The sequence below is a fragment of the Nicotiana sylvestris genome, chromosome 2, assembly GCF_000393655.2.
Source record: "Nicotiana sylvestris chromosome 2, ASM39365v2, whole genome shotgun sequence".
In the NCBI taxonomy this organism is placed as follows: domain Eukaryota; kingdom Viridiplantae; phylum Streptophyta; class Magnoliopsida; order Solanales; family Solanaceae; genus Nicotiana; species Nicotiana sylvestris.
In genome coordinates this window covers 36,188,984-36,212,720 of record NC_091058.1, presented here as the reverse complement: position 1 = coordinate 36,212,720, position 23,737 = coordinate 36,188,984, and the positions used below count along the sequence as shown (strand labels likewise).

General features: G+C 37.5%; 3 protein-coding genes and 1 non-coding gene across 13 annotated transcripts; 2 read left to right on the top strand and 2 right to left on the bottom strand.

Moving 5' to 3' along the window:
- The first annotated feature begins 96 nt into the window (after positions 1 to 96).
- On the top strand, positions 97 to 1,601 carry LOC104217421 (uncharacterized). The gene is made up of 3 exons (XM_009767665.2): positions 97 to 257; positions 862 to 1,038; positions 1,197 to 1,601. Exons 1-3 carry the CDS (start codon positions 243 to 245, stop codon positions 1,449 to 1,451), a joined length of 447 nt encoding a protein of 148 aa, XP_009765967.1. The 5' UTR covers positions 97 to 242; the 3' UTR covers positions 1,452 to 1,601.
- Positions 1,602 to 1,814: 213 nt separating this feature from the next.
- TRNAR-CCU (transfer RNA arginine (anticodon CCU)) lies at positions 1,815 to 1,887 on the bottom strand. Its single transcript has one exon. It is a non-coding gene; the product is annotated as a tRNA-Arg (tRNA).
- Positions 1,888 to 9,372: 7,485 nt separating this feature from the next.
- Positions 9,373 to 12,171, top strand: LOC104223729 (protein NUCLEAR FUSION DEFECTIVE 6, mitochondrial-like). 10 transcript variants are annotated; one of them, XM_009775221.2, is made up of 5 exons: positions 9,379 to 9,592; positions 9,710 to 9,831; positions 10,448 to 10,488; positions 11,107 to 11,126; positions 11,280 to 11,459. In XM_009775221.2, exons 1-3 carry the CDS (start codon positions 9,441 to 9,443, stop codon positions 10,465 to 10,467), a joined length of 294 nt encoding a protein of 97 aa, XP_009773523.1. In that variant the 5' UTR covers positions 9,379 to 9,440; the 3' UTR covers positions 10,468 to 10,488; positions 11,107 to 11,126; positions 11,280 to 11,459. The 10 variants fall into 10 exon arrangements, with proteins under 10 accessions (XP_009773520.1, XP_009773517.1, XP_009773516.1 ...); XM_009775218.2 differs by lacking the exons at positions 11,107 to 11,126; positions 11,280 to 11,459 and adding an exon at positions 11,823 to 12,171 and having other exon boundaries at positions 9,373 to 9,592; XM_009775215.2 differs by having other exon boundaries at positions 9,373 to 9,592; positions 11,107 to 11,639.
- Positions 12,172 to 14,257: 2,086 nt separating this feature from the next.
- LOC104223730 (uncharacterized protein At4g28440-like) lies at positions 14,258 to 22,655 on the bottom strand. The gene is made up of 2 exons (XM_070167831.1): positions 22,222 to 22,655; positions 14,258 to 14,677 (listed from the first exon to the last, which is right to left on the bottom strand). Exons 1-2 carry the CDS (start codon positions 22,514 to 22,516, stop codon positions 14,487 to 14,489), a joined length of 486 nt encoding a protein of 161 aa, XP_070023932.1. The 5' UTR covers positions 22,517 to 22,655; the 3' UTR covers positions 14,258 to 14,486.
- Positions 22,656 to 23,737: the final 1,082 nt, after the last annotated feature.

Below are 23,737 nucleotides of genomic sequence, written 5' to 3'. Positions count from 1 at the left end.
GAAGGGACCGTAACTCGATATAAAAGCTGAAGCCCTGAGTGGGGCCCTTGAAGGGCTATTCAACCGCTTAATTGTTGTATGGAAAGAATGTAATAAAGACTCCTCTCTCCTTTATTTATCTTGGATTTAAGTACTCACTCCTTCCAAATAAACTCTTTTTGCTGTCCCTTTTGAATGATATATATTCAGATCATCTTGACTCCTCATCTTTTGCCAGATAAACGCTTCGTAATTCTACAGCCATGGTTGTAACACAGGTACGATATTGCACCGGCAGTCTTCTGAATGATTTGTTTGTTTAATTTGCCTAGGAATTAGGATTCAAAGTTATTACATTATTTCTTTGGTTTATTATCTTAGCAGCTTTCTATAATATGAACACTCCGATTTGCACACTGAAACTCTTGGTTTAGTATTTTCAACCATACCTCTGCCTGGAAATAGGTTAACTGTTCGTTTTTCTTAAGGAAGTAGTGGGATGCTGTTTGGGGTAGCCGGGTAGGGGGGGGGTATCCCCCATATAATATGGAGTATATATTATAAAATGATTGTAGCAGATTAAGGAACAAATGAAAATTGCCCTTTTTGCAGTGACTAGCTAGTTTGATTGAATAACTGCATCCAAAGACTTATTCACTGCTCTGCTGTGATAGACCAGCAAAGATTTAGAGCGAGTGAGTTCAGAATTAGTGTGATCTTATTATATCAATATATATGTATACCTTGTAAATTTGCTTTACATATGTGTACATAATTTGGATTCAAGAGCAATGGATACAGTTGAAAGTTGAAACTACCAAATCTGCTCTAGATCCGGCTGTGCGTTCTTGATATTTTGCATAAATTAATATGAATTGTCAGGAGCATGAGGAGCCCAGTGGGTGGCCCCTGGGGCTTGAAAACATGAATATAAGACTTAGGGTGGCTGAGAGATCTCAGGTTGTAACAGCTGCAGCTGCAGCAGAAGAAGCAGCATACCGATTGTACATATCTTCACCTAGCTTCTCATCTTTTTCATCCTCCAACCTTGACACTGAGGTAATTACTTACTCACAGAGTCACAGTTGTTCGAATTTAGTATAATTGTATTTTCTAAAAACTTTTTAACTATGTATATTATATATAGCTCAATTCAAAAGCAGTGAATGCGCCACAATCATCAACATATTAATGTTACTTTGTGGGATTTGTTTCAGTCCACAATGTCTTTCTTCCAAGATCAAAGTGTTTCTCTTGGCCGACTTATCGGAATCAGACCAGTAAACAGACGAAAATCGGACGTTACAAACAGAGCCCACCTTGAGAAAAATGAGAACGTTTCTGCTAGACGATCAGAGTTAGAGGATTACAAGTGCCAAGAAGGGGATATGTCACAGAAACTTTGTGTTCCATTGCTACATAATGTGTTAGAGAAGATGAGTCGTAATAAGAGTAATACACCTAAACACTGAGTTTTCTTACAATTTAGGCCAGTCGGCAGTCACCATAATGATTGTGACACTAGAATGAAGTTTCTTGTCAATTCTGTTTCTTCTTTGTATTTTACTAATAAAATTGTACTTATTGAGTAAATAACACAGAATTGTTAACAGTTATACGAACTGAACTTTCAATTGTCAACAACAGATTCTTATGGTTACTTCCTATAGTTTAGGTTCAAGTAGTACTTCTGCATTTGAATTTACCTATATTTTCATCGTTAAGCGTTGAAGCGTAAAACTAAAAATTTACTTTTATGAACCCAAAAAAGACCATTCAGAAACAGGGACCCAGGATTGTAATGCAATGAGAAAACAGATGACCGAAAAAGTTAACGCGCCAGGTAGGGGTCGAACCTACGACTTTCTGCTTAGGAAACAGACGCTCTATCCACTGAGCTACAGGCGCTTCTTGTTGTCAAGCTCTTTCTCCAAATATTATACACCAAACTTTTATTATTGGACGCTTTACCCCTTTTTAAGGGCTACTCGTCTTGCGCCAAGAACTAACAATTTCTCTAGTGAAAACTGCAGTAAAATTAGACGATAGTGCTCTTGTGGCTAGGTTGATTCAGCCGAAAACATACCCAATACTTTTGTGAAAAATCATTTCCCAAACGAAGGACACTTATCTATCATCTTTAATGCATAATGAAAATACTTAATTTGATCCTTAATTAATAGCTCTCAAGAACTCGTAAATAGAACAGAAATAAAGTATAACTCACTGAGTAAACTAAAGAAGTGGAAGCAAAATACACATCGCAATGACGAAAATAGGTCCAAGAGGAATATCTTTTATCTTTTCTTGTGATTAGTGAAGTGATTAAAAAAAGTGCTCACTTCTCGCTTTAAGCGAGAAGCGAAGCGAGGCGTGAAGGGCAGCGCTTCAGGTAATAAAAGCGACTCTGGTATGAAAAAGCGACCGCTTCTTTGTAAAAAGCGAGAAGAAGCGTTAGAAACACCCACTTCTATTTTTAAAATTAACTAAAGCCCTATTTTATTAAAAAATGAGGTTTCTTAAACCGTAAACATTGTCTGGACTTCTTCAACAACATCGAGACTAGGATTTTTCTTCAACAACATCAGCGATTTCTTCTTCTCTTCTTCATCACCTTCTGATTTCTGAAATAATCTCAAAGCATCAACTAGGGTTGTTCTTCTTCTTCTTCAACAGTACAGGTATGTTCTGCTTCTGCACTTTTGATTTTCAGTATTCTTCTTCTCCTCTTTCTTCTTCTTCTTCTTTCTAAATGTCCAAAAAACAGCGAAATGCTGGCGAATTTTTTTCAGAAAATTTCTGCCCAATTTCTGGCCAATTAATTGAAGTATTGAACATTTGCTTACAATTACATGTGTTGTCTATGCAGTATTTATTTTAATTCCGCTTCATTTAAAAAAGCGAGCACTTCGCTTCTCGCTTCTCGTGAAATGGGGTTTGTCGCTTTTCCTCACTTCACGCTCTTCACAATAAAATGCTAAGTTAGTACCCATGACACAAGATAAATTGATTGAGAGACTTTAATGATAGGTTGTCTCACTAACAATCTAATCTGAATGATTTCCTTTTGTAAATCAGGATTGAGCAAAAATGGTTTTTAAAAAAATCTTCTATATTGATATGTTCACAAAACAAAGCTAAAAAGAGCTAGATTCAAGTTAAATTTCACTTTTTGTTATAAAATAAAGACTGTAAAGTAAAGACAACTATAGAGAGAAATTGATATATTATTCGAATTCAAATTGATGTACATAATGAACTGAAATCTTTTTTATTTATAGAAGAAAGGAAGTTGTTGTGTAAGCTGTTACTATACCATATATGGATAATCTTCTACTGAGAGCAATGTTTATTCATAATGGAGTACTGAAAAGATAAGCTTATTATACCCGGTATGGATAATCTTCTACCGGGGATAATGTTTATCCATAACTGGGTACTGAAAGGATAAGCTTATATACCCGATATAGATAATCTTTTATCGGGGGTAATGTTTATCTATAACTGGGTACTAAAAGGTAAGCTTATTATACCCGGTATGGATAATCTTCTACTGGGGGTAATGATTATTCATAACTGGGTACTAAAAGGATAAGCTTATTATACCCGGTATGGATAATCTTCTACTGGGGTAATATTTATCCATAACCGGGTACCGAAGTGATAAGCTTCTTCAGAAAGCTTATTTCCAATAGAGTACTAAATAGATAAACATATTTACGGTGGAGTCCCATATGGATAAGCTTCTTCAGGAAGCTTATTTACAACGGGGTACTAAATGAACATCCATAATATAATATATTTATAACACTCCTCCATGGATGTTCATTAAAAGATAATGTGCCTCATTAAAACCTTACTAGGAAAAACCACGTGGGAAAAAATTCCAGTGAAGGAAAAAGAGTACACATATTTAGTAAGACGCATTGTTAGGTGCCTCATTAGAAACCTTATAAGGAAAACCCCATGGAAAAAACCTTAGTAAGGGAAAAAGAGTGCATCGCGTATTTTACTCCCCTGATGAAAACCTTGTTTCAAATATTTGAGTCTCCGCATTCCAATCTTGTATACCATCTTCTCAAAAGTTGAAGTTGGCAAAGATTTAGTGAATAAATCTGCTGGATTATCACTTGAACGGATTTGTTGCACATCAATGTCACCACTTTTCTGAAGATCGTGTGTGTAGAATAATTTTGGTGAAATGTGCTTCGTTCTATCTCCTTTTATAAATCCTCCCTTCAATTCGGCTATGCATGCAGCATTGTCTTCGTATAAAATTGTGAGTCTTTTCTCACATTTCAAACCACATTTTTCTCGAATAAAATGAATTATTGATCTCAACCATACGCATTCCCTACTTGTTTCATGAATAGTTATTATCTCAGCGTGATTTGAAGAAGTAGCAACAATAGATTGCTTTATGGAGCGCCATGATATGACAGTACCTCCATATGTAAATTCATAGCCGGTTTGAGATCGAGCTTTATGGGGATCAGATAAATAACCTGCATCTGCATAACCGACAAGATCTGCACTATCTTTGTTAGCATAAAACAAACCCATATCAAGAGTTCCCTTTAAATATCGCAATATATGTTTAATCCCGTTCCAATGTCTCTGTGTAGGAGAAGAACTATATCTTGCTAGTAAATTAACAGAAAATGTTATGTCAGGCCTTGTAGCATTAACAAAATACATTAGTGCACCAATTGCACTGAGATAGGGTACTTCGGGACCAAGGAGTTCCTCGTCCTCTTTTGGAGGTCAGAACAAATCCTTATTCACTTCAAGTGATCGAACAACCATTGGTGTACTCAATGGGTACACTTTGTCCATGTAAAAGCGTTTTAAGACCCTTTCTGTATAGGCAGATTGATGGATAAAGATCCCGTCTGCTAAATGTTCAATTTGCAGACCAAGAGAAAGTTTTGTCTCTCCAAGATCTTCCATCTCAAATTCTTTCTTAAGATATTCAATTGCCTTTTGGAGCTCTTCTGAAGTTCCAACAAGATTTATGTCATCAACATAAACAACAAGTATAACAAATTCTGATGTCATTTTCTTTATAAAAATACATGGACAAATAACATCATTTATGTAACCTTCTTTCAGCAAATATTCACTAAGGCGATTATACCACATGCGCCCAGATTGCTTTAAACCGTACAAAGATCTTTGTAATCTGATTGAATACATTTCCTGAGATTTTGCTTCAGGCATTTTAAATCCTTCAGGAATTTTCATATAAATTTCATTATCAAGTGAACCGTACAGATAAGCTGTAACTACATCCATTAGATGTATTTCAAGCTTTTCATGTAGTGCTAAACTGATGAGATATCGAAATGTTATGGCATCCATAACAGGTGAATATGTTTCATCAAAATCGACTCCAGGTCGTTGTGAGAATCCTTGTGCAACAAGGCGAGCTTTGTATCTTTAACTTCATTTTTATCATTCCTTTTTCGCACAAAAACTCATTTATGACCAACTGGTTTTATACCAGCAGGTGTTTGGACTACTGGTCCAAAGACCTTTCTTTTAGCAAGTGACTTCAATTCTGATTGAATTGCCTCTTGCCATTTTGGCCAATCAGATCTTTGTCGACATTCTTCGACAGATCGAGGTTCAAGATCCTCACTATCTTGCATAATATTAAGTGCAACATTATATGCAAAAATATTATCCACCACTATTTCAAATCGATTTAAATTAATCCCATCACCGTTCGAACTTATTAAAAGTTCCTCACTCACATGAGCTTCGGGTTCATTGATTTCTTCGGGAATCTCAGAACTAATCAGATTTTGGGTCTCTTCAGGAGATCCCTTCATAGTATCGTTTTGATCATTTGTCGATTTTCTTTTTCGAGGATTTCGATCCTTAGAACCCAAAGGCCTTCCACGCTTCAGGCGTGCTTTAGGTTCACTAGCTCTCATGCTAGTAGATGGTCCTACTGGGACATCAATTCGGATAAGCACATTCTCTGCTGGGATATGTGACTTAGTTATCCTTTTCAAATCAGTAAATGCATCTGGCATTTGATTTGCTATATTCTGTAAATGGATGATCTTCTGGACCTCCTGATTACATATAGGGGTACGGGGATCAAAGTGAGATAATGATGAAGCTTTCCACACAATTTCTCTTTTGATTTCCTTTTTCTCTCCCCTAATTGTGGGAAATTTGTTTCATCAAACCGACAATCTGCAAATCGAGCAGTAAATAAATTTTCTGTCAATGGTTCAAGATAGAGTATAATAGAGGGTGATTCAAACCCAACATATATTCATATCCTTCTCTGTGGTCTCATCTTACTACGTTGTGGTGGTGCTACTGGCACATATACATCACATCCAAAAATTCGTAGATGGGCAATATTTGGTTCATGACCAAAAACTAATTGTGACGGAGAATATTTATTATAATGTGTCGGTCTGAGATGGATAAGTGATGTTGCATGCAAGATAGCACGGCTCCAAGCAGTAATGGGCAATTTTGTTTTCATAAGTAGTGGTCTTGCTATCAATTGTAGGCGTTTAATAAATGACTCTGCAAGGCTATTTTGAGTATGAACATAAGCTACAAGATGTTCAACTTTTATCCCAACGGATAGACAATAATCATCAAAAGCTTGAGATGAGAATTCTCCAGCATTATCAAGGCGAATAGCCTTTATAGGATAATCTGGGAATTGTGCCCTTAATCGAATTATTTGGGCTAATAGCTTTGCAAACGCCAGGTTGCGAGATGATAGTAGGCACACATGAGACCATCTTGAAGATGCATCTATTAGGACCATAAAATATCTAAACAACCCACTTGGTGGGTGAATAGGTCCACATATATCCCCATGTATACGCTCTAAAAAGGCAGGGGATTCAATACCAACCTTCATTGGTGATGGTCTAGTGATCATTTTTCCTTGATAACAAGCATCACAAGAAAATTCGTCATTTGTAAGAATCTTCAAGTTCTTTAATGGATGCCCACTCGAATTTTCAGTAATTCGTCTCATCATTATTGATCCGGGATGGCCCAAACGGCCATGCCAAAGCACAAAAGTATTTGAATCCGTAAACTTCTGGTTTACGATAGAGTGTGCTTCAATTGTACTAATTTTTGAATAGTATAAGCCAGAAGATAAAGTTGGTAACTTTTCTACAATGCATTTCTGGCCAGAAATATTCTTTGTAATACAAAGATATTCCCTGTTCATTTCATCTATTGTCTCAACATGATACCCATTTCGGCGGATATCTATAAAACTCAACAAGTTTCTTCGGGACTTGGAGGAGAACAATGCATTGTCTATAATAAGTTTTGTTCCCTTAGACAGAAATATTATGGCTCTTCCGGAGCCTTCAATCAAACTTATATTACCAGAAATTGTTGAAACATTTGCTTTTTCCTTATGCAAATAAGAAAAGTATTTCTAATCGTTGAATATGGCATGAGTTGTTCCACTATCAATAACACAAATATCTTCATGATTTGTCTTTGATCCAAACATAATTTGAGGATTATCCATATTCTTCAAAATAACATAAATAAAATATATTATAGTAAACATCATTATCAAAGCATAACATTTATTTATGTACAACAATTACATAACCATACTATCTATTACAAACAACAAAAATTAAAATATTTACATTTCTACAGATTCACTACCGATTACATGACTTATTTCTCCTTCTGGGAGTGCAAAGTAATCAGCTACATCCAAATGCATGAAGTCTAAATTATCTTCAGAAATAAAATTTGCTTCAGCATTTTTCTCTGTCTTCTTCAGGGAGGCTTGATAAAGCTCAACCAGGTGCTTTGGCGTACGACAAGTACGTGACCAGTGCCCTTTTCCTCCACATCTATAGCATGCATTTTCTGCATTTGGCGCTTGCACCGCTTCATGCTTTTGTTCCTTCCTTTTCCACTGCTGGTGGTGAGGAGGCTTCTTTGGTGCATTATTATTACCATGATTGGGGTTTCTTCCCCGACCACGGCCATGACCACGACTGGGGCCACGACCTCTTCCACGTTTAGCTTGGTGGAAGTTCGTCTCATTCACTTCAGGGAATGGACAAGAACCAATAGGTCGGCTTTCATGATTTTTCATTAATAGCCCATTATGTTGCTCTGCTATAAGAAGATGTGAGATAAGTTCAGAATACTTTTTAAATCCCATCTCTCGATATTGCTGCTGCAGGAGCATATTCGAGGCATGAAAAGTGGTGAAAGTTTTCTCCAACATATCATGATCAGTAATATTATCACCACATAATTTCAATTGGGAAATAATTCTGAACATAGCAGAATTATACTCACTGATAGATTTAAAATCTTGTAGCCTTAGATGAGTCCAATCATAACGTGCCTGTGGAAGAACGACCATCTTCAGGTGGTCATATCTATCTTTCAAATTATTCCACAGTATGACTGGATCTTTAATAGTGAGATATTCCATTTTCAGGCCCTCATCAAGGTGATGGCGTAGGAATATCATTGCTTTGGCACGGTCTTGGTTTGATGCCTGATTTTTATCCTTGATGGTGTCTGCCAGACCCATCGCATCAAGATGAATTTCAGCATCAAGCACCCAAGACATGTAGCTTTTGCCCGATATATCCAGGGCTACAAATTCAAGTTTAGAAAGATTTGACATTATTTAGGAAAAGAAAGTTCTTACCTCTAATACTTTCAAAGTATTTGCTCGAGATGTCAGAGTCTCGTGCTGATAACGTGTTATAAAATAAAGACTGTAAAGTAAAGACAAGTATAGAGAGAAACTGTTATATTATTCGAATTCAAACTGATGTACATAATGAACTGAAATCTCTTCTATTTATAGAAGAAAGGAAGCTGTTGTGTAAGCTGCTACTATACCAGATATGGATAATCTTCTACTGAGAGCAATGTTTATCCATAACGGAGTACTGAAAGGATAAGCTTATTATACCCGATATGGATAATCTTCTACCGGGGGTAATGTTTATCCATAACTGGGTACTGAAAGGATAAGCTTATTATACCCGGTATGGATAATCTTCTACCGGGGGTAATGTTTATCCATAACTGGGTACTGAAAGGATAAGCTTATTATACCCGGTATGGATAATCTTCTACCGGGGATAATATTTATCCATAACTGGGTACTGAAAGGATAAGCTTATTATACCCGGTATGGATAATCTTCTACCGGGGGTAATGTTTATCCATAACCGGGTATCGAAGTGATAAGCTTCTTCAGGAAGCTTATTTCCAATAGAGTACTTAAATAGATAAACATATTTACGGTGGAGTCCCATATGGATAAGCTTCTTCAGGAAGCTTATTTACAACAGAGTACTAAATGAACATCCATAATATAATATATTTATAACACTCCCCCTTAGCCCTTTTAGCACTTCGCCGGTCGAATCTCATCTCATCTTTCTCTCAGAGCCCTCGCGATCCGAAGCATGGCCACTTTCGCCGCCAGGTCCGTCCTCCGCTCCGCCACTTCCTCCGCCACAACCGCCGCCACGAGAGTTGCCGCCGCTGCCAAGCCTAAGGCCTCTCCTTCTCCCTTTCGCCTCCCCACTCAAAAACCCCTCACTGCTCGCATTTTCAGGTCAGGCAGTAAACACAAATGATTATTTATTTCATTTTCATCGATTACCTGAGTATCTATTGTTAAATTTTGTTATATGATATTCAAGTTTTTGAATTTTACAATTATTATTGTTAGGTCGCCTGTTGAAATGAGCTGCGCAGTGGAAACAATGCTTCCTTATCACACTGCCACTGCTTCTGCATTGCTGACTTCAATGCTTTCCGCTACGCCTCGGAGTTATGGTTGGACTCTTGAAGGTATATTTCATACTACTTTATTTTGCACTTCTTATATTAATTTATATATGTTTTTGTTTGTGTCCTTTGTGAATGTGAATTGTAGTTGTTTGACCTTAAATTGTGTTTGCTTAGGTCTCAAAAAGATTGTGCTATGTACAGATTTGATTGTTTTGATTTGCCAGTAAGCTAAACATTCTGTATCTTTAGATGTTCTCTCTTCCTCCATTTTGGCCTTTGAGTCGAGTGGTAGACGTCTAGACGATATATGGGCAGTGTTGATTGCCTGAAGCCGCGCTTAGCAGTATTGAAATGTGTGCATTTATTTTAGCTCTGAACTTCAAAAGACGTTTTTTTGGCTCTCGAGGTCCCTCCCTTCACAAGGAAAGAATAAGTGGTGATGAATTAAAGTATGTATATACGGCAATAGAATTAATTGAATTATTCTGTTAATAACAAATTTTGTAGGAATATTTATACTTTTTTCTTCAAAATATCAAAGGACTTTATTCATTGATAAAATGGTTTTAGCTTTTTAACTTCTTCAATTTTTATTTATCAGCCAAAGTTGTTACTATATGTTACTTCCTCTTTCCTCCGGTAAAGGTAAACGATGCATATTCTTTTGATCTTGTAGGGCAAAAGAGGACTAGATGAAGATCATGAAATGAAGTCCAAGTATATCTTCTTATGCTGGAGTCTTAAGTAACTTGTAGCTGCTATTTCTTTTTCCTTTTTTTGGTCCACTTAGGGTTGATGAGGGAGCTCCACTCTGTGATTTTACAAACTTAAGCTTGAATTTGCTGAAAAGTTTTGGATTTGCTAAGTAAAAGATGTCAGTATCCACGGAAAAAGGATCATATTGGTTTACGCTACCACTCTTTTTCTTTCTCCAGTGTTGAAGAACCACTTAATCATTACTCGCCTTTCAAATGCCTAGCCAAAGTTGTAGGCTTGATGTTTGATATAAGTTGATGAGAAGATGCAGCTATTCATATCATAAATATGTCCTACACACTGCTCATTGTTTTACTGTTGACTTAGATGCTAGAGTTGCATTTCTGATACTGTAGTGTTTTTTGCCTTTTCTCCTTCTTTTTATCCCCTTTTTGGCCCTTCTAATCTATGAAGAAATTTCTGCAGTAGCTAACTCGCAACTGAAGCTCCTTTAATCCTTATGACTTCAGCTTACATGATATAAATGTATTTTGCCATGGTGTTGGGACTTGAAATGCTCATTTATATGATTTGTGCTGTCTGATTGTAGATTGATATCGAAATACCTATTTCTTGCAGATTTGTGAATCATGCAGCTGGTATTGATTGTTGATGAGTTAATTTCATATTAAGCTTCAAGAAAACTGAATCAGATAGTCTGTGGGACCAAAAGTTGCTTAGATATGAATTTTGCATTTCCAGTTGTAGTTGTTAAGTTGTCAGCATCATTCTAATACTTGGTATTTAATCAGATTGCAATGATGATGTATGATGATTGTCAGAGAGTTCAAGCGAAGTTTTATATCCATGCAGTCTAAGCAACTGATAAGTAGAGTACTGAATGAGAACATGGGACACTTTCCTTTCTGTGAATTCTGGCTTCTGTTGGACTGTATTATCATTTGGTATTTACATGTTGAAGTCCTATGGAAGCACATTGTTATTAGATATTGTGGGACGGCTAAAGCTTTAATTTGTCTCAAAAACGTTTTACCCAAGCCTTAATAATGTTTTCTTTTGTGGTGTTAGAGAAGGTTCTTTATTGACCATATTCTAGTTTCTTGGGAGTATTGTTTGAACTTTGAAGCATCTAATTTATCTATTTGCTGCAAGTTGCTATTCTTGTCTGATTATAGATTGATATTTGATTCTTGATGAGTAAATGCCTTAAATAACCCTCCAGATAACTGAATTGGGTAGGCTTAAGGCTTCTTGCTTACAATTTTTTTCCCTTTCTCATTTTACTGTTAGTTTAATCATGCTTAGGGTCATTCTAATACTTGGTATTTAATCAGATTGCAATGATGATCTATGATGAATGTCGGAGGGTTCAAGCGAAGTTTAATGTCCATGCACTCTGAGAGAATGTCTGAAAACTAGAGTACTGTATGAGCTCGAATGAAGAAATATATATTTTCTTCTGTGACTGTCATCTGATTTTCATTATAATCTTCCCATATGACCTTTTCCAGTAAATTCTGTCTTCTTTGCAGTTTTTATTGGGTTGTATTTACTTGTTTAGCTCTTTGAAGCTCCTAGTGCATTTATGACTATACAAGAAAAATGAGTAAACTAGTATAACTCAAGGTATCAGATTTATACTATTTTTGCCAGTTCAAATGAAATAAACCTAATTTTTATCTTTGATTGGTTATATATTGCCAATCTGTGGAAAGTTGTAAGTTTTGTTCAAGGAGTTATACTCCATACCTGGATACATCAAAATCTGAAGAATGTAATATGTAGGTTCTTGGACTGAGCGAAATTTTGAAGTTTGATGTATTCGTTAGTGTGGTATGTGCCTCAGATTTAAAATTTAATTTGTACATAATGTTCCAGATGACTTAAGGAACCGGTTGGTACTAAAATCTGGTTTGAAAGCAAATCATTATAGAAAGCTCTTGTGCAGGTTTAATTTATTGAATCAAGAAACTTATGTCTAGAGTGGTGATAGCACAGCACAGTGTTGTAGGTTAAATTCATATAGTTGTTAAATCAGTGTTTGATTTTGGTTTTTGCTTGGTTAGGGCTGTGATTGCTGCTTTGACTACCTTTCAGCTTGAACATTTTAGATCTTTCCAATCAATGCTATGAACTTTCAATAAGACTCTTGACTTTAGAATTCTTTACATGCCTTCTCTCCCCACTGCCCCCGAACCTTTTAAACTGACTTCTTACGGTAATTTACTTAGTTATTTCGGTTGCCTGCCTTAAGTGCTTCCTTTCCTCTTGTATTGTAGATGGATGATTGGTAAAATGTTTTGGGATGCAGTGCATGTCTTTGTAGCCCAATGGATCTAGATGGACAGTGTAGCACTAGTACCCAAGTTATTTTCTGATGTATTTTGGAGTGAAATGATGATCTTTGTTTTCTTTGGCACACAGTCGGTTTTATTACCAAAAAGAGGTACTAGAATTTATCCTTCCCCTGAAAATTTTAGTGCAAATACAGATAATTTTTTCCATATAAATTGGATGTCTGCTAGTTTAAGTTGTGAAGAGTCTAATAAGAGTCAGAGTTGTGGTATAATAAACTAATTCAAGCATCTGCAGTGATGCTAATGAAGTTTTTCCCCCTTTAATTTTCCGTTTAAAGAGGCTAGCATATTCAGATGTACTTGACTGATGGGTTTTCAGTCTTGATCTTCTCATTGGTATGTCATACTTGATCTTGTAGTCTTAAAAGCTTAAGGGGGTAAAAGCTTTGTGGGGCTATGATATTTGTGTGGTTATAAAAGCTTTTCATTAAGGGTAAAATGAAGAGTTTAAAGTTGAATTATTTTCAATTATAGAAATGTGTCATATTTTTTGTAACGGACTAACAAGGAAAGTGTGTCATCTAAATTGAAACAGAGGGTAGCTGATTCACAATTATTCGGTTTATTATAGTCACAACGCTTTAATAGGAGTTATTGTTTTCATCCTGTAGGCTGCAGCGGATTAAGTTGAAATAACCAAAACATGCCTAATCTTTTTAAAGAAATATGATATTTTGCGTCAAAAAATATTCCACTTATTTTATTTAGTGCAGTCACTCAACCAGTGCAAGCTTATGACCCACATGCCGGGGAGAGCTAAATGGAGTATGGTTTGGGTTTTCGAGTCAATTAAACAAGCAAGCAGACAGGAACAAAACCCCAAACGTCATTTGGGGAGTATGTATCAGTGTGCATGTTGCAAGATTAACCGCACTCAATGTTTACACTTGTGTGAAATATGTCTTGTATATACACTTTTATCACATAACTATATTAAGTGATATGCATCCTTAATATAGCATGTGATTTTTAACGTTAAATTGTTTGATTTGTAACACGGCATAGGGTAAGTATTTTCCTCAATGATTTTCTCTGCAACAGCCACTTAACGTGAGATACGAGGCTGCCATTTAAGAACCATTATATAGAAAATAAAAACAATAATATAATAGGAACTCAGACGGAGATAGACTGTTCCGCACAGTTATTTTGGCACGATTTAGAAACATTAGCAGTATCACCATAATAAAATTCGTCAGTTGCTCAAGAAGTGAAGACTGAAGAGTAACCAACTTTAAAATCTTAATAAAGTTTTGGATTTCTCATATTGGTGTATGAAGATACATGGAGGATGCAAATAAAAGGTTTTGAGGTGAATCCCATCACAGCAGGCATCAGTCCAATAAGCCCCTCAGGAACAAGGATAACTACAAGAAGAAAATTGCTAGAGGAACATAATCTGGATCAATAAATGCACTGAAAGCAAGATATATTAGGAAAAAACTAGTGCTAACACCCACCTTAACACTCTTTATAAGGTGAATCCTTTTTACAATGAACTGATATTAGATTAGTCCTACCACATGTTAAGCATCTTCAACGCAACAACTAATTTATTGAGTGAGATTCGTATGCCAAAAACAGATAGCCACAAAAGCAGATTTACCCAATAGCACCCCCTTAGTAATTTAAAATTCACTTCTATTCTTCAACATTCACCAACTCGTACTCAACCAAGGATAAATTGTTTTCTTCATTGACCACAAAATTTGCAGGCTCAGCAGCAACCTCAACACGACCCCATTTATCAACAGCTAGCCTCATAGACCCCTTAAACATGTCAATCTTAGCATTCCGAAGTATGATTGTGGCATCTGGCTTCATCATGTCAACTGCAAAGAAGTCAAGATGTTACCACATCAAAGAAGTAAAGTTCATTCTGTATCCCTTAAGAAAACAATATTAAATTAAGGAAATCCACAATTCAAAAATCATTTGGGTACATCAACATCACAAGAAGTAGGTGGAGGAGAGCATGCTCACCACATCACTTGTCAATGCTATGGCTAAAAAAAAAAAAAGATCCATTTTGGCAATTTAGGAGGAAAAATCCGATCATGTGTATTACTCAATTGTAAAGAAACAAAAACAAAAGATGCAAGGAAAAGAGAAAAAATTGAAGGAAACACACCCTTAATCCACAAAACCACATCAATAAAACTTGATTCTGTACTAAATATCAGGTTAATCTGCTTCAACAAAATCATTAAAAATTATAAATAGCAAACACACAAGACATATTTACATGGTGCATAATTCTAGTCAACCACCTTAATGAGCTTTAGGATCAAACAATATTTCATACTAATGCTGCCTGCAGCTTCATGCTTATATATCTCTTGGACTAGTATATGGAATAGACACAGCCATGAATACCTTTCCAAGTAATGTGAACTTCACTCTACAAGCAAAAGGTTAACTAATATTTCAACTTGATCAAGGAATTGGAAATGTTTTTATGTATGGGAGAAGAAATATTGACAGGTACTACTTCAGCTTGCCATTTATTTTGAGCACTGCAAACATTAGGGTCTAATCTCAATAGGAGTCTTTTGTGAATTTCCATTTCCTTTCTACAAAAACCAAAGTAGAGGGAAAACAGGAAAAGTTGCTTAGTAGCCCAAGATATAATTTTTTTAGAGATGAGTATTGAGACCATACAGGAAACACCCAAGTGGTAGGTTTTCTGCATTTTCACACTTGAAAATGGTAGTGGCTATTTAACATTTTAACTTAATGATATCTCGCCTTTATATCTGATCACCTACAATCATCTAATTCCGTGCTATTTATCTGACTTCTTCCCCATTTTCTGGCTACCTGCATATCCCCTTGCATATCAGCTTCTCAAAATCCCTTTTACTCCATGCTCACAAAAATCACTTCCTCACCTCCACCAGTCAATCCTCTCTACTTCTTTCCAATCCAGTGCCACCAAAAGTACCAAAAAAGCAGCCAACAATGACATAACCCAGCCAAATCAAACACACCAGTAAGAGAAAACAAGTTTCTTACATATGAATTGGTGCATCCTTTCTCAATACAAAAAGATGAAAGCTTTCCGCGCGTAAAAAGGAACACTGAAATGACTGTGCTAAGGTTTCATTAGCAAGTCAGGGCAGTAAGGAAGGAGGGTTACATGAGTTTCCTTTTGTAACTAGTGAGAAGTAAAAAGTATATCCAAACAAGTTCTTTTTATCGGGTGGGGGAGAAAGAGGGTGTGTGTGTGTGGGGGGGGGGGGGGCATTAAATTAAAACGAAAAGATGGAAATGAGATTTTTGAACTCAAGTCTTTCTATCAAATTCTGCCTTACATTTCCATAATTGAAGGATAATCAATGGGTAAAAAGTTTGTTCTTTCATGAGGTGGTTTTATAAGGTGTGAAAATAAATTGTGCCAATATAGACTCATTTAAGAAAGGCACATGGATAATGCTCTACTCAATGAAATTCTAATATGACGTGGTAATATTCCACCACCCAACCCCTGCACCCAGGAGTTCAGCCGTGACCATATCCCAGTTTGATCCCTTGGTGACTAGAATCCTCCAACCTTATGGTTGGTTTGGGGAAGGTCTTTACGAATATTTTATCTGTCCCTCGTCCAAATGCTAAGAGTCAATAACCTAAGCAAATACATTTCTGTTCGATAAGTAAAATTATGATAAATTGGCACATTAAAAATGCAGATTCACATAAATAAACACTAAGAAACACACTTTCAGATCCCCCTAGCACATACATTTATAACTGCATTGCAATAAAAATAGTTTGACATAGCAGGGAGGATCCTACAATTTCTGGGGAAGAGCATCAACATTAGATTTCAAAGCTTTGCTGATGTGCAGAACAAGAAATATCTGGATGCAGCAAAAATAATCCAGTGGCCATTACAGCAGACTGAGTCACAGAAGCAAACTAAGAATGATAGGGACGACAGAAACAGAGACGATGAAAACTTCTTCTCCAAATGCTTGGTTGGGACATTCAACGACGCCTTTAATCTCAGCCCCAACACAGAAGTTATCAAAAAATGGTTCCTTTACAGGTGGAAGATCACTGCAGGGCTCATTGTTACACCATTAGGCCACAATAAATTTCTCTTTGAGTTCCCATCAAGGCTTGAAGCGGTGCGAATCATAGCCGGTGAGTGGTTCTGGAATGGCAAGCGTCTCGCACTTCAATGGTGGTCGCCGGAAAATGGTGCAGCTCCGACCAACAGCAAATCTGTGCAAAAATGGATAAAGGCTTTTGGTATACCATTGCATGCATGGAACCCCAATTCCTTTCGGTTTATTGGAGACAACTGTGGTGGCTTCATTGACACTGATGAAGACACGAAGCTTAGATCACACTCTTTCTGGGCCAGAATATGTGTTAAATTTAAGGAAGGTGGTTTACCCAACAATTTGGTACTAGAAATTGGGAAGTTGAAGTACAAAATCACTATTTTGGATGACAAACTCGTAGAAATTATCACCGGCAGCGGAATAGAGACAGCCGGAGTGGGGGTGAAGAAGATGAAGTCAAGTACAGTAGCTTCCTCGAGCCAAACAAAGGCTACTGAAGTACAGCCTGTCAAACCTAAGCTTTTGCAATTGGGTTTGAACCACTTTAATTCAAATAAAGTGGTCAAAAAACATGTTGACCAGGTCAACAAACCAGCCCACTTGATGAAAGCCCAAAAGAGTAAAGAAAAGCAGCAGGTCTGGGCCATAAACTGGATCAACTTTATTACTCTAAGAGTCCAAAAAACAAAGCAAGGAGAGCAAATAATAAATCAGTATGGAGGGTTGTTGGGCCAATCTCTGATCCTTGCCTCAACAAGTCTATGGAGCTCTTGATTGAAAACAGGTTTGACCCTCTATCGGTGGAAATACAAGCAGCCTGTGCAAAACCCACTAAAAGAACTCCATCTCCACAGGCCAACACTTTTCAGTCACAGATGGAGGACACTTTTGAGCTCGTTACTGGAGCATCCGAGGAAACTTCCAATGAGGCAGACGATGAAGCAGACCAGTCACAATGCATGCCAATATCCTCGCTCCCATGTCTGAAGCTGACACCTACTCTGGTTAGTGCTTCTGATTTTGACCTCTCTTGCAGTCAGTTTTTGGCACTACCCTGGTACAATGGTAGCTCTCAGAACAACCGCTCTATTGCCGACCCATCTGTGATTGAGACAACTCAATGGACAAAAATTATCATGGCAAAGGCATGCAAAGCTTTTGGTATTAATGTCTCGGGTTTGAACATGAAATCCTTGACATGATATTGAGGATGGAACAAAAGAGGAGGGATCAACTCCAATCTCAAAGAACTGGGGCAAGGGCAGATAAGAAATCGAAAAAGAAAGGGGAAATTGAGGTAAACAACCTCAGGAGTATGATTAATTATGAAAATGGGAGCTGCAGTTCAGTGGAAAGGCTTATGAGGGGTAGGAAACAAAAAGCTCTTTCTGAATGAGAGTTAAAATTATCAGATGGAATGTGTGGGGGTTACATGATAGTGGTAAAAGAAGCACTATCAAATCTCTGGTGCAAAAGTGGAAGCCAGATATTTTGTGTATACAGGAAACAAAATTGGAAGACTGTACTGTTGCGATGGCAAGGAGCATCTGGGGTTCAAGATGGGTAGACTGGGCGAAACTCAAGGCAAATGGTTCTAGTGGGGGAATAATAATTTTTTGGGACAGGAGAATATGGACTTGTACTGATGTTCAGCAGGGCTTCTATTCTTTATCCACAATGCTTGAAGGGGTACAGATGGATCTTAGGTGGTGCTTCACTGGAGTCTATGGGCCTCACTCCAATTGGGAAAGAACGGTTTTTTGGGAGGAATTGTCTGCCATAAGGGGCTTATGGAGTGAACACCGGGTGATAGGCGGAGATTTCAATGTATGTAGATTTGAGCATGAAAGGTTCAATTGCATAAGAAGATCCGGAGCTATGAGAAATTTTTCCGACTTCATCCAAGAGATGGAATTGATTGATCTCCCACTCCAGGGAGCCACATATACCTGGTTTAGGGGAGAAGACTCTGCTCAAGCATCTAGGATTGAGAGATTCCTCATCTCCAATGAATGGAATGACACCTTTGGCTCTGTGAAGCAATTAGCTCTCCCAAAGGTTATATCATATCACAGGCCAATAGTGTTGGAAAGTGGTGACTGGTCATCAAATCCTTCCTACTTCAAATTTGAAAATATGTGGCTACAACACGAGGGTTTCAGGGAAAAAATTTCAGAATGGTGGCAAAGTTACATGGTTAATGGCACCCCTGACTTTATCCTTTTCCAAAAGCTGAAACATCTGAAGAAAGACATAGCCATATGGAACAAAGAAGTATTTGGCAAAATAGAAACAAGGAAAGCCAGAGCTTTGGAGGAACTGACGCTACTGGAGCAACTAACTGAAGGCAGGATCTTGAGCCAAGCTGAAAAAACAACGATGTTGAACTTAAAGATTGAACTACAGCACCTGGCAAAGACAGAGGAGATTTCATGGAGACAAAAATCCAGGTGCTTGTGGCTTAAAAATGGGGATAGGAACACAAAATTCTTCCAAAAAGTTGCTAACTCCCACAGAAGATACAACTGCATAGACATGCTAAAGGTGGACGATGAAATCATTGAGGACAAAGATCTTATCAAAGGTAAAATACTCGACTACTACCAGAATCTATACTCTGAGGATGAGGATTGGAGACCTACAACACATTTTGAGGGTCTAGAAGCGCCTAACACCTGAAGAAAGGGTGGATCTGGAGAATGCATTTTCAGAAGATGAAGTGAGAGATGCCATAAACAGTTGTGCCCCTGACAAGAGCCCCGGTCCAGATGGCTTCACAATGGCCTTCTTTCAGAAGTCATGGGATACCATTAAGCATGATGTACTTGCCGCCATCAACCACTTCCATCAAAACTGCCACATGGTTAAGTCTTTCAACGCATCATTTATTGCACTCATCCCAAAAAGAAAAGGAGCTATAGAGCTAAGAGATTATAGACCTATAAGTCTCATAGGCATCATTTACAAGATTGTAGCTACAGTGCTAGCTGAAAGACTCAAAGGGGTGATAGGGAAGCTTGTTTCTGGTCATCAAAATGCTTCTATCAAGGGGAGGCAAATAACTGATGCTACTCTTATAGCAAATGAAGTTTTGGACTGGAAAATGAGAACGAGGGAAGCTGGACTTTTACTCAAGTTGGATGTTGAAAAAGCTTTTGACAAATTGGGTTGGTCTTATCTATTCTCAATACTTAGACAAATGGGATTCAGAGAGAATGGATCAAGTGGATTAGATACTGCATCACTACAGTCAAGTACTCCATTCTTGTTAATAGAAGCCCAGTGGGATTCTTCTCTCCAAAGAGAGGGATTAGACGGGGGGACCCTCTTTCACCCTTCCTTTTTATACTGGCTATGAGTCCAATGCTTGAAAAAGCTAAACAACTACAATGGTTTGAAGGGTTCTCAGGAGCTCTCCTATTTCTGTGTCACACCTTCTGTTTGCAGATGACACCCTCATCTTCTGTGGAGCAGAAAAGTCTCAAGTCCTTCACCTAAACATCACTCTTATGTTATTTGAAGCTATGTTTGGCCTGCACATTAATATGCTCAAAAGTGTTATCTACCCAGTGAACTCGGTACCAAATTTGCTAGAACTAGCAGACATTATGGGTTGTAATCCAGGCTCTTTCCCTACCACATATTTGGGTCTTCCTTTAGGTGCCAAATACAAGTCTACTGAGATATGGAATGCAGTAGTTGAAATTCAATTTGAGAAGAAATTGGCTACGTGGCAGAGGCAATACATATCTCTTGGTGGCAGGCTTACTCTTATCAATAGTGTATTAGATAGCATACCCACCTATTTCATGGCACTCTTTCCTATCCCAGCAAAGGTTCAAAAGCAATTGGACAGGATAAGAAGGAACTTTCTATGGGAAGGGAATAACATCAGTCACAAGATTCACCTGGTGAAATGGACCAAAGTCACACTTCCGAAAGCACTTGGTGGACTTGGAGTTAAGGACCTAGCCTTACATAACAAAAGTATGTTGATGAAATGGCACTGGAGGTTTAATCAAGATGATGCTGGCTTATGGAAGGAAGTTATCATAACAAAATATGGTAGACTCAACCATTGGTGTACCAACAGAATTAGAACTCCTTATGGCACAGGATTATGGAAGAGCATACACAATTTATGGGGAGCTTTCTCTAATAACATTCATTTTCAGATTGGCGACGGGGCCACTACAAAATTCTGGACTGAAAAATGGATAGGGGACTCAACACTAAAGGAAGCTTTTCCAAATCTCTTTCTTATTACAAGAAATACAGAATCCCTTGTTTCTCATAAGGGAGAAGGCAACACATGGAGCCCGATCCTCAGAAGAAACCTGCAAGATTGGGAGGTGGAGGATTACATAGACCTGCTAAAGTTATTGGAGAATCGCACTATAAACACTCAACTGAAGGACAAACTGAAATGGGGAAACTCAAAGGATGGAACTTACTCTGTCAAGGCAGGGTACGCTAAAATGTGCTCCAACAGTATGATGATTGATCTATGGCCTTGGAAACTAGTATGGAAGACAAAATTGCCACCCAAAGTCTGCTGCTTCAGCTGGTTGGCCTTAAAGGATGCATGCCTCACCCAAGACAACCTTACCAGAAGAAATTTTCCACGGGCCAACAGGTGTTACATGTGCCAAGTGAACTCAGAATCTGTTAACCATCTTTTCCTACATTGTTCAGTAGCCACAGACATATGGAACATGTTTCTTAGTATTTTTGGTCAACACTGGACTATGCCATTCAATGCCAGAGAGGCATATGTGAGCTGGAGCTCAAGGGAAGTTGACAGAACCATCAAGAAAGTCTGGAATATGGTACCTGCAAGCATTTTTTGGTGTATCTGGGTCGAAAGGAATAGTAGATGTTTTGATGGATTATCAACTTCAATAGGTTGCTTAAAGGCTAGATGTTTGGTTAATTTGTTTCACTGGGCTAACTTTACTACTGTAAACAACTCTGATGTTTTTTTGGACTTTGTCAGCTCTTTAGTTTTGTAGCACTCAATTGTAAATAAGCTGTCAAACTCACTTCCTTTATAACTTTTGCATCTTCCTGATGCATTTTATGATATATTCCACTTACTTCATCAAAAAAAAAAAAGTTTTATTTTCAATCACAAACAACTCTCCTTCGACCACAATGCAGATCAGCATAACCATAATCTACAGACCATATAAAATTAAACAGATTAACAAAATGTCAAAAAAGGGGGGAGGGGGGAGGGGGGAGGGGGGGGTTCCAAAATTGCAACAGAAAAGGTGAAAACATAAATAAGAGAAGGGGGAATAAACCTTGATCGTTACGAGCAGTGAAAAGGATGGATCCAGATTCATCTCCAACAAGACATTCGGAGATGCGGGTGTTCTGTTGGGGTCGTGCTGGCACACGCAACGATGATGATGGATTCCTAGGTTTCTTGCTGAGTACTGTGTTGGCACTCACAACCTTAACCGTCAGATTGTGACCACTTGTTCCCGGTTTCAACTGATCCACTTTTATGAATACTGGCTTTCTCATCGCTGGTTTTGCTGTGTTTGCTGCTCCACCGGCGTTAGCCTGTTGTCGGTTGCCGGATCTGCTTGCCATGTTTGGGATGGGATATGGATGATGATGGGCAAAATCTTTGATTTGTGTCTGTAACCCTAACCCTAATAGTATTGAATTCAGAGAATTAGAGGAAATGGAGGAGTACGTTTTGAACGGGATTGCTGAATGGTTTCCCGTATGTGGCGTTGACGCTACGATAACAGCGACGTCGTTTCGCTATCCCAGAAGGCAACTGTCCCTTTTGGGTGTTTTCTTTTTCTTTTTTTATGTTTTTCTCCTTCTAAAGATATCCTTTTGGTATTTGATTGCAATTATTTAATATGTTGCACCATTTAACCATTTCATTTATGATATTCATAATGAGGCACAATGAATTATTTTTAAATGTGCCAAAAAACATGAGGCAGATGAATAGTTGGAAGTTGATTCTGAAAATTAGATTATTGGATTGCATGTTCTTATTGGTCAAAAGGAAATAATATTACATAAATAAGGAAGAAATTATTCTCTTGAACAATTAGGGACCATACATCAAATTTTGTATGGAGCTAAATTGAGATAATTCACTCAGTTTAGTATAATATTCTAGTTTGCTTCTCATTACCACTCTTTATCACAAAAATCACGTGATTGGTGTATAGATCCAAATTTGGTAACCACGACAACGGATTAGCAAGACAAAAGACGGGGTCGACCACGACACAACGACTGAAGGTCGTCCTCATAAAGGCCGACGCTAGAAGCGGACAGTTAAGATAGGACAGTAACGGTAACTTAAATTCAGAAGTAAGCCTAAAGAATATTCCTATATTCTTTATGTTGTACTTTTTAGGCTTTTTTTTGTAAATGCCCCTTATAAATAGGAAAAGATAGGGAAGAAAAATGGGGGATTTGCATTCCGAACAAAAAATATATATATTGTAAAGTTGAGAGAAGAATATACGAAAGAGTTGTCTTATTCATTTTATTCAAGCACATGTTATTCAACATTTATCCATAAATCTCAAGATCCCATATACATCTTGACGACTTGCCTTTCTACATCGTCAGAGAAAGGAAACACCCAATCATACAATCATTGGGTGACGATTCCTTTACACTATAACCCTTGTCATTTCTTGTATTTATTATGCATTTATGATATTGCATATTTTGTCAATCATAGCATATCAAGTGCACTATTTAATGTACCCAGACTCAACTTGTTATACACGAGTTTTGTTTTATTCGGTCTAGGATTTATTAAGTTCAACTGAGATT

What these genes read in the sequence shown, in the direction of transcription:
- LOC104217421 (XM_009767665.2), top strand. An exon ending in CCTCCAACCTTGACACTGAG is followed by an intron (nt 1,039 to 1,196) that starts GTAATTACTTAC and finishes GATTTGTTTCAG; the next exon opens with TCCACAATGTCTTTCTTCCA.
- LOC104223729 (XM_009775214.2), top strand. Translation starts at nt 9,441, where the DNA reads ATGGCCACTTTCGCCGCCAGGTCCGTCCTCCGCTCCGCCACTTCCTCC. An exon ending in CTCACTGCTCGCATTTTCAG is followed by an intron (nt 9,593 to 9,709) that starts GTCAGGCAGTAA and finishes TATTATTGTTAG; the next exon opens with GTCGCCTGTTGAAATGAGCT. An exon ending in TTATGGTTGGACTCTTGAAG is followed by an intron (nt 9,832 to 11,822) that starts GTATATTTCATA and finishes GTATTTAATCAG; the next exon opens with ATTGCAATGATGATCTATGA.
- LOC104223730 (XM_070167831.1), bottom strand. Translation starts at nt 22,516, where the DNA reads ATGGCAAGCAGATCCGGCAACCGACAACAGGCTAACGCCGGTGGAGCA. An exon ending in CACTGCTCGTAACGATCAAG is followed by an intron (nt 14,678 to 22,221) that starts GTTTATTCCCCC and finishes ACTTCTTTGCAG; the next exon opens with TTGACATGATGAAGCCAGAT.